General features: G+C 40.3%; 1 protein-coding gene across 1 annotated transcript; it reads left to right on the top strand.

Moving 5' to 3' along the window:
• Positions 1-1,459: 1,459 nt before the first annotated feature.
• On the top strand, positions 1,460-10,185 carry LOC133015754 (cilia- and flagella-associated protein 99-like). The gene is made up of 17 exons (XM_061083023.1): positions 1,460-1,573; positions 2,027-2,171; positions 2,255-2,349; positions 2,427-2,533; positions 2,616-2,793; positions 2,975-3,055; positions 3,141-3,209; positions 3,362-3,448; positions 3,551-3,639; positions 3,833-4,037; positions 4,176-4,317; positions 4,400-4,551; positions 4,632-4,837; positions 5,814-5,997; positions 8,421-8,504; positions 8,619-8,695; positions 10,011-10,185. The coding sequence occupies exons 1-17, from the start codon at positions 1,460-1,462 to the stop codon at positions 10,183-10,185; spliced, it is 2,190 nt and encodes a 729-aa protein (XP_060939006.1).
• The last annotated feature ends 4 nt before the right edge of the window (positions 10,186-10,189 follow it).

The raw sequence follows: 10,189 nt of genomic DNA, 5'->3' as shown, positions 1-10,189 counted from the left end.
TGATGTGATTAAACTGTAGATGCTCAAACGTTCGATGAATCTGAATGATAGTCAGACTAACCATCCATGTTGCTCTTCTTCAAGTTAAATTTGACAATTATATCCTTTGATTTGCTCATTTGATTAAACCTTCACTTATTTGTTTATACAAAATATTCTTCCCATTTGAAACATCAACCTAAAACAATGTTGACAACAGAACACTAAACTAATGACTTTGTTTACATGCTCACAAAATAATCAGATTATGTTAATCAGATTAATGCAGGAACTCAGATGATGCATTGTGAGACTGTTCTAAAACCTCGGTTTAATCTATGATTTTCCCCTCAGTAAAGCCTCCGTTACAGTTACTCACTTTTCCTTATTTTCCTTGCCATTATATATTATTAACAACAACTATTGACTGGCCCATTGCCTTAATCTGGCTATAATTATTGGCATGTGTTTAATCTTTTCACGTTGTATTTATGGTGTTGATTTAATGATCGTGCCAAATCTATCATTTCCAACCGCACTTGAAGGCAGCACAGACGTCACAATATACGACGTCATAATCATTGTTGTGGGAGCCAACATAGGATCAGATGTCAAAATGTTAATATTCACCCGATGGATTAAATCCATCGATGATTTTTAATGCAGTGAACAAAACTGATCAATAATAAAAACAAAAGTGTCATTAGTAGAATACATGTTGATGTTCCTGTTCTTGTTTGGTCTTTTTTGTGTGGTCTTTATTGAATGAGGGGATTCTGACCAGAGTGCCCTTTATTTTGAAGACTGTATCTATTATTTTTCACCATAATGTCAGAATGTAACACATGGATGAACATATTAAACCTAGACCCCTCTTACATACACAGACATACACACAAATATATATATATATATATATATATATATATATATATATATATATATATATATATATATATATATATATATATATATATATAGACACACACATACAGACATATACACGCACACATACACACATACATACATACAGTATGTATAAATATATATATACATACACCTATAAAGACATATATATACACATACATACATATACACAAAAAGGAAAAACCAAACGAGACAAAGCTGAAAAGAAGATAAAAAATATAAATAATAATAACAAAAATGAAATAAAATCTATTTTATTTAAAAGCAACACAAAACAAAAGAAATCATTCTCATTTCACAATGTCGACATAGGTGGATAGGTCATATATGAACTTACAAAGGTCTTGTAAGGTCTGTTTACCAGTGTGTTGCTAAGCAACGGCTGAACATGGCAACGGTTGGAGCTGAAAACAAACTGCTCTTCTTCTTGGGAGAACTCTTCATTCATTTATAACAATTTATAACATCCCTCTTTTCTATCTGTGCAATCTTTATTTTGGTGGCATTGTCTGTCAGTGTGGACTATTTCATAACAGTTATCAATTTCCGTCAAATGGCATCAAACTACGGACCTCTTGTCAAGGAGGCTATTACGTTGCTGGATAAGTTCAGTGAAGGCAAACAGTGTTTGGATGACTTTATAGAAGATGCTGCAAAACATCTGCAGGTAGGTGACGATTTCAAAACATGGGGACATATCTTTGTTCTGATGACTGCAGTATAAATTTGACTTTAAGCTGAGCAAATGAGAAGAATACATTGTTAGTATACAAGTCACTGATGGAAGCTTAACCTTTCCTCCTCCAGATTAAAATAACAGCATCTTTGTGAAGGTAGAAATGCATGATTATAACAAATGGGGGATGAAGTAGAAGTGTTTGGTAATTGAACACTTCCTTTATTTGATGACATACCTGTATCACATTTTTGACTGTAAAACCAATCCCTTTATATGACCAAAGAGGTTGTTTGTAGCTGCAGGGGAACTGCCACTAATGTCCTGCTCTACAACCAACCATGATGGGCTTGCGTCATCAGCTACAGCAAGTTCCTGTTAGAAAGCCATTTTCCAGGCACCTAATTATTCCTTTATGAACATCTCTTTTGTTTTTTTGTTCAGATTATGGATGCTCAGCACAAGCAGTTCATACTCGATGTTGTCTCCGGATGCACTGAGTACAAAAAGTTACTGGACGTAGTTGTCAACGTCTTCTACGGCCAGAATGGGAGATGGTTATCCAGAGGTGACCGGAGCCAGTTTGTCAGTAAGTTAATGAAATAAACAGGCATTCGTTTTTGTTTTACTGTTGATAACAGAACATGTTTGTAACACTCTGTTGTTCCTCAGTTATCTGTTACCTCACCACTTTCGTCCTCGATGACATTGGGCTTCAGCGTTTTAGCAACATTGTCAAATCTCTGGACATCAAGAAGATGCACACAGTAAGTTTCTGAACCCATCACTGCCCTTGAAGTGGAAAGACAAAGCAATAACAGCTCTGTTGTGTTTTCTGTTATAGTTCCTCAACTTCTTCTTCACGCACCTCACCACATGGATACAGGACGAGTGGAATCATATCTACGATGCTGCATGTGTGGAGGAACAGTGGATCGGCCCCCTGCTGAGGTAAAATAGTCCTGGAAAACCCTTCTCAGACTATCACATTATAAAGACAAGATATGACAGCATATGTCTGTTTGTCCTTTAGATGGCGCCCCCATATTGATACTCTCATGGACCAGCTTGCTTTGAAAATGTCCTGTGGGAGTCAGGTCAAGAAAACTCCGATCAAAACAACGAAGCCCCAAGAGTTCGATCTCACCAAACCCAAACCTCGACCTCTGCCGATGCCAGAGCTCATCCCACAGCAGGAAAAATGCAAACCGGTCAGCTTCATTCACAGTTTTACACTGTATCTACTTTCGATATTGCTGATCAGTTTGTTTACATATGTACCGACTGCTGTGTTAGCCTGTAGATAACCCTTAGGAGAATATACACCAGGCCTTTATACAGTAGATTATGTAGTGGCTGATTCACTGAACTCATGAGGCTTTTGTTTTGAAGGTACCAAACAGCACGTACAGGGCTCCAAAGGAGATGCAGATCATAAAAGAGATAAAACAGGAGAACCATCAGAAGACTACGGTACAACGCCTGATATTACTATTATATTCAAAAAATACTCTGATATCTTAAAGACAAAAGATTAAGATCATTTTTTTCACTTCAGGAACTGCTGAATGAGGCAAACATGAAACAGTTCAGATGTGGGAATCCACAGAAGTCTGAACGCACCAGGGTAGGGACTATTTTCTTTGATGGATATGTTTTTCTCATTTTACCTGTCTGGAGACTGGATTAAACCTTGTATTTAAGCACACATCCACCTTTCACTTTGTATTGAGCCATTTTTACTGATCAGTTGCTGATGAACCATCATCTGTGTTGCAGCGAAAGATGCTCCAGATTCAGACAGACTTGGATTCAAAGCTCCAGTTCAATTCATTTCAACCCTCTGCATCTCCGTCGAGTAATAAGGTGAGATTTGTTTCAAATAAAAAATATTTCATTGCATATGTCTATAAATATCATGTATATTAATATCTAATTGATTGTGTATCATTTTGCTGATGTTTTCAGACCAAAAACTGTACCGTCAAGCTCAACGGTGCAGCCATCCTGAGGCAGAGGGCACTGCGTAACCGTAAGGAGGAGGAAGAGCTGAAAAGGTAAAGCACAGTGTTTACATGCCACACCATGACCTATCCTACGGTGGCCCTGAAGGGCAAATGATAACAGTAAACGTGCAATCACAACAGCAAACACAACCACAAAAGGCAACAACATTAACCTCTTTTGGAAAAGTAGGTACCTGTCAGGACAAGGATCATTGCCTGTGTGTTTTCGTGCATGTTGATGCAGGGTGGAGCGTTTAACAGAAGGCGAAGGTGAGGACTCATCTTTCGTACAGTGGCAGAAGAATATGCGTGAGATGGACCTTCATGAGGAGCTGGCCAAGATTGAGCAAAGGCGTCTGGAGGGACACATCAGTCACAAGGAGGCAGCCATTGCCCGAATAAACATCATGGAGAGCAACCAGAAGGCCTCTCAGCTGAAGAAAGAAGAGGTCGGAAAAGACCACTCAACAACCATGAATTAAATGCATTTACAGAAGATTGCACAGTGCATTAACTACACAAAAGCATGTCTGTTTTCTACAAACATCTTTAAACGGTACTTATGGTTGCTTTATTGTGTCTCGCAGACAGCTCAGCTGATGAGGGAATATGCTGAGAAGAGGTTGCAGGAAGATCAAGAACTGAGGGACTTGGTGCAGCAAGTGGCAGAAGGACACAAGAACTCGAAAATGGCCAAAGAGAAGTTACAGAAATTCAAGCAAAGTATAGGTACACCTACACTTGTGGTTAAATGAGGTTTTTTTCTCATGATTTCCTGTGATTTCTCATTGATTTCTTGTACATTTCACAGTGAGAGAAGTCTCAGAGCAAAGTCAAGTGCTCCTTCGACAAGCACTGGAGGAAGCACAGGCAGAACTGAGCAGGAAGTTTCAAACCATCCTTGAAATCCGCGCCATTGAGTCCCTTCCTCACGTCAGAGTCAAGTATTTTGACGATACAGAAGTGAGTGGGGAGGACGTCATTACAAATTCCACGTACGTTCATGTGCAGTATCTCCAAGTTAACCTGTTGTTCCGTTTCAGACTGCAGGACATAAACTGCTGGGTGAGATGTCCATAGTCGAGCTGAGGTTGCGACTGGCCCACTTGAAGGAATTCGAGCAAACAGAGAAGCAGAAGAAACGTGAGCACATCCTGGAGGTGACTCATGAAAAGAAGCAGCTGCTGTTGGAGGAGATGGAGCTCAACAACCTCCACATGAAAGCAACGGCACAGGCTGCAGCCATCAGGTCAGGAAAAACACGTTCGGCTCTGACTTGATTATGGCAGCAGGAAAAATATCACACATTACATTACATTACATATCATTTAGCGCATTTAGTGCATTCAACCAAGAGGGTACAAACCCAGAGCAGCAACAATCTGCTTCAAAAAAGCCAAACCACAAGTGCTGCAAGCAAGTGCCATATATAAGTGCTACTAAATTTTTGATTTATCCTTTTTTTATATACATATATATAAACTCAAGAGTTGACCATAGTTATTTTCGCTCCACCATTTGGGAGCCAGGACAGCAAACAGTTGTGATTTTGAGGAATGGCTAGGTGTCCAGCAGCCGATTGGCAGATGCAGAGCAAAGTGGACAGGCTGGAGTGTAAGGTTTAACCATGTTGTGGATGTAGACTGGACCCGATCCGTTCACAGCACGGTGCACAAGTTCTAGTGTCTTGAAACGGATGCTGGCAGCTATTGGTAACCAGTATAGGGAGTGGAGGAGCGGAGTAGTGTGAGTGAACTTAGGTTGGTTAAAGACCTGTCGAGCTGCTGCATTCTGGATGAGCTGCAGAGGTCGGATGGCACCAGCAGGTAGACCAGCCAGGAGGGAGTTGCAGTAATCTAGGCGTGAGATAACCAGGGCCTGGACCAGAACCTGCACTGCCTTCTGAGTGAGAAGGTGACGTGTCCTCCTGATGTTGTGCAACATGTATCTACATGAGCGAGTTGTTGCGTCAATGTTTTCCGGTAAGGGAGAGTTGAGTGTCACACCCAGGTTTCTAGAAGTCTGGGTGGGGGCTAACACCGACTTGTTGATGGTGATTGTCAGGTCATGGGTGGGAGAGCCCTTCCCTGGAAGGAAAAGTAGTTCAGTCTTGTTAAGGTAGATTTTTAGGTGCGGACATCCCCCGAGCGATGTCAGTCAGAAGGGCAGAGATTCCTGCTGCTACACAGCTACACACTAATGTTATGTTCTCTGGCATATTGCAGGAAAGAGAAGGAGAGGAAGGCCATCCTGGATCTTCAGCGGAAAGTTGCTCAAGACAAGAGAGTGTTGGCTATGCAGAAGAAGCTCGAGGAAAAAAAGCAAGAGCAGCGGAGGCTAGAGCAAATCAAGAGCAGCAAGACCAAAACCGCTGAAAAAACCACAGAGCATGCAGAGACACGTGACAAAGTGAGTATGAAATCCGAATCAAAGAAGAAGTGACTGATCTCACAGTTTTAGCCTTGTCAGGTTTTTGTTTGTGTTTCAATTTGTCAATCATAGCAGCGTTGAAATAATATTCCTCATTCATCTCCACATTTCTCTTCTTACCAGAAAACCATGACGGCAGAGGAGATTTGCGAGTCAATGGTCAAGAATTTAGAGGAGTTGATCCAGAAGGCCTTTTAAATTTCAGACAAGGATGATCATCGGTGTTTATGCTGCTTGGACAGAAATACATGGAAAAGCTGTGTTTCATCTTTTATTAAGTTGTTAATGTGACACATTTTTAAAGCAATAAAATAACATGAACAATCGCCATCAGATTTATCTCAATGATGAATTCCTCATTTGTGTTTTTTTACAGTTTTCTACACACTTGAATGTAGTCCACCTTTTACTGTATTTATAACATTAGTGTTACATTGAGTTTTCAGAATTAATTTCTGCATAACACATGAGTGTGTGTGTGTGTGTGTGTGTGTGTGTGGGTGTGGTTTAGTTAGATCTTTAGGACTTTTTCCCTATATTGCCCTGTATACCTCTGTGTGCCGGTATCCAACATAAAAGTACACACAATAGTCATATTTTTAAATGTATACACAGTCTCCAATATCTCATTAACTAAATCTGGCCTACTGTTAGATGAGAATAACTTTACTATTAATAATATTATAATATAATATTATATAAATATCCATGTCGAGCACAAATCGGTACACAAAACAAATTTCCTGATTTAATGTAATGATGCCGCAGTCGCTACCATCTCCACCGTGGAAACTGACAAATGATCTGAAGTTTTCCTGTTCACTGACACATTCAAGTCTGGTATATTGAAACCAAAACCTGTTTTTCCTGTAATCTAATCTTTGGATCCATCTGTATATAGTGCAACAAATGTTTTGTATAATATATGCACTCTTTATGCAATCATCATTTTTTTATATTTGAAGAGTGCTTTGTGAATATGTTAATTTCATGTAAGCTGAGTGTCAGACCACACACCCAAAAACCTTTGTTTTTGTCTTCTTTGTTCAGTTTATTGGCGGCTGGAAACCACCGCAAGGTGCATTACTTCCATCTACTGTGGAGGGGTGACACTCCAACACTATAATGTAAAATGTCCTCTGATCATCAAAGGTAAAATGTCCTTCTGAGATGCTTCTTGACTTTGATCCTTATCTAAAAGTAGAGTACATGTGGATGTTTCTGCACTTTTGGTTACCACCTGTCAATAAACTGAACAAATACGTTTCTGTGCTTGAAGGGTGTTTGAACTGGGACACATATCTGTACCACCTGCCAATAATCCAAACATAGAAGAAAAAGAAGACTTGCTTGTCTTGCCCCGATATTTATATTGTCATGGATCAACTTGAAGCCACGAAGCCCCATGAGGTCTGTCTCATCAAACTAGAACCTCTTCCTCTGCCGATGCCTGAGATCATCCCACAGCAGGAAAAATGCGAACCGGTCAGCCTCATTCACAGTTATACACTGTATATATTTCCAATATTGCTGATCAGTTAGTTTTCATATGTACTGACTGCTGTTATGTTCTCAGGCTTTTGTTTTGAAGGTACCAAACAGCACGTACAAGGCTCCAAGGGACATGCAAATCATAAAAGAGATATTTTTTACTGTTAGATTTACTATCAACTTAAAAAGAATACTCTGATATCTAAATGGCAAAATTTGGTCTATTTAACAAATATATTATAATACTCGAAATTTTTAATAGAGGTGGTAGGAGTAAATCAACAGCTCATACAACCAACAGTTAGACAAAACATTGACAAACATCAGAAAACATTAATGAATCTATTCTATATCAATGTATGTGGGGTTTATGGTGTTTGGACAATTTCTAAGGAGACGATTGTCTCAGTTTCAAAATAATTGTGTGTTTTTCAACATGAAGGGTGTATATTTTGAGTAAATCCTGTAAATGTGAGCATGGAGTCTACAAGTCAGTCCTGTGATATGCTGGTGAACTGTCCAAGGCATACTCCGCCTCAGCACAATGTCAGCTGACACCCCACAACCCTTATACGATAAACACAACCTATCGCAGTTATTAACAATTTATTTAAAGTATTGTATCGAGTTATTATAATCATTGCTTATATTTGCCATATTAAGTGAATTTGTAATGACTTCCTATCTGGTTTCCATAGGAACTGCTGAATGAGGAAAAGATGACACAGCTTTGGGAGAAAAGGTCTGAACAAATGAGGGTAGGGACTATTTTCTCAGATCTATATGTTTTTCTTAAATGAACTTGCCTGGAGGCTGGATTTAACCTTGTATTTAAGCACACATCCACCTTTCACTTTGTATTGAGGCATTTTTACTGATCAGCTGCTGATGAACCATCATCTGTGTTGCAGCGAGTGATGACCCAGGTTCAGAAAGACTTGGATTCAAAGCTCAAGTTCAGGTCGATGCATCCCACTAAACCTCCATCCAGTAAGGTGAGATCTGATTATTTTATCTGTTTCAAATTAGCAATCTTTCAGTGTATAATATGTATATTAATATCATGTTTATTAATAGCTAATTTGATGTGTTCATTTGGCTGATGTCAGATCAAAAACTGTCCTGTCAAGCTCACCAAGCTGAGGGAGAAGGCGCTGCAAAACCTTAAGGAGGAGGAGCTGCAAAGGTACAGCACAGTGTCAACATGCCACACCTTGACCCACTTCTCAGCATGATCAGTATCCTACGGTGGCCCTGAAGGACAAATGACAACAGCAAAAAGAGAAGCACAACGGCAAATCACACAACAACAAAAGCAAAACACAACGGCACATTTGTAGAATATAGGACTAGATGGTGAATATCGCTTGTACGTTTGAAAGTCTTTGGCACAATTCAAGTTACCAATAACCAGTAGATGTTAGCAGGTGTTAACAGCCGCCAGCGGATGTTAGCGACATAACCTCAGTTTTACACCTTAGCGTCATCAATTGTTTTGTCCTTGTAATAAACAATGTAATCAACCCTGAATAGATCAGACATCCTAACCTCTATGCCTTTTTAAACACTGTCCCAATTTAAGAACATAGGAAAAGATGGACAATATCCTTTTTTTATTCAATCGCACTAATTACTGACTACAACTCGTTGATGTAAGCGGATGATAGTGAGCACCAGCAGATGTTAAGGACATATTTTCAGTTGTGAACATTTGTGTCATCAGGTGTTTCGGCCTTTTAATCACAAGATACCCTCTTCTAAGGCAGGCCCACCACAGGTTGATCAGACCTGGGTGCATGTCCCCAGCATCTTGGGCCCCAGTTGAGCTCCTTCCTACTGGTCCAAAGCCACTGGCAGCAATATTCTGCAGTGTGTGATGTTTCTTTTATTGTGGCGCAGGGCTTGTCTGTGGATCCCCAGATCTTTGAGCAACCTGATGGTGGATGTGGGACTGAAACTCCTGCAGCCAAGCACCGCAAACTATTGCTTACTGACCACGTTGCTCTGCAACCACACCATTTTCCTATCAATCGTTTCATCAATAGCTTCCTGACAGGGCACTGTCAATTCCACAAAGTAGACCACACGCAGGGTCAAGCCTGGTCTCAGGGTGGTAGTGACAATATGTGATGGAGCTGTAAGCCAGTCAGTGGAGCAGGCACTCTGTGTCCCTGTTCTCATTCACTGACAAATGTGGTCTATTGAGCTGCGTTTGTTTTGGATAGCAAGGCATTGGTATCAATTATAATTCTGGCCAATGTAAAGTTTTACATGGGCCAGCAACCGTCTGGTGGATGGTGCTGTTGTGGTCAGAGTTGTCATGTCGTCCATGTAGTGCCTGATTGGTGTTAATCGGACCCCTGACTTTTGTCACTCACCACTTACCACCCATGTTGAAGCTCTGATAATCCCCTTCATCACCATGCTGGACGCTAGGGGGGAGAGCTTTGTAGCCAGCTATGATGCCTATAAACATTAATGTTATGTTCTTTGGCAAACAGCAGGAAAGAGAAGGAGAGGAAGACCAGCCTGGAAGTTCGGCAGAAAGTAGTTCAAGACAAGAACGTTTTAGCTGAGCAGAATAAGCCCGAGGAAAAACGACGAGAGCTTCAAAAACTCGAGCACATCAAGAGCAGCAAGTCCAAAACTGCCAAACATGGTAACGGTTCGAGCTGAAAAC

The sequence above is a fragment of the Limanda limanda genome, chromosome 12 (assembly GCF_963576545.1).
Source record: "Limanda limanda chromosome 12, fLimLim1.1, whole genome shotgun sequence".
In the NCBI taxonomy this organism is placed as follows: Eukaryota; Metazoa; Chordata; class Actinopteri; order Pleuronectiformes; family Pleuronectidae; genus Limanda; species Limanda limanda.
Note: the sequence above shows the minus strand (reverse complement) of the source record. Positions and strands in the feature narration are given on the sequence as shown.

Excerpts from the sequence above, each read along its gene's own strand:
- LOC133015754 (XM_061083023.1), top strand. The coding sequence starts at position 1,460 with ATGGCATCAAACTACGGACCTCTTGTCAAGGAGGCTATTACGTTGCTG. Across the intron at positions 2,534-2,615 it reads TGGATCGGCCCCCTGCTGAG|ATGGCGCCCCCATATTGATA; the intron begins GTAAAATAGTCC and ends TTTGTCCTTTAG. Across the intron at positions 3,449-3,550 it reads CATCTCCGTCGAGTAATAAG|ACCAAAAACTGTACCGTCAA; the intron begins GTGAGATTTGTT and ends TGATGTTTTCAG.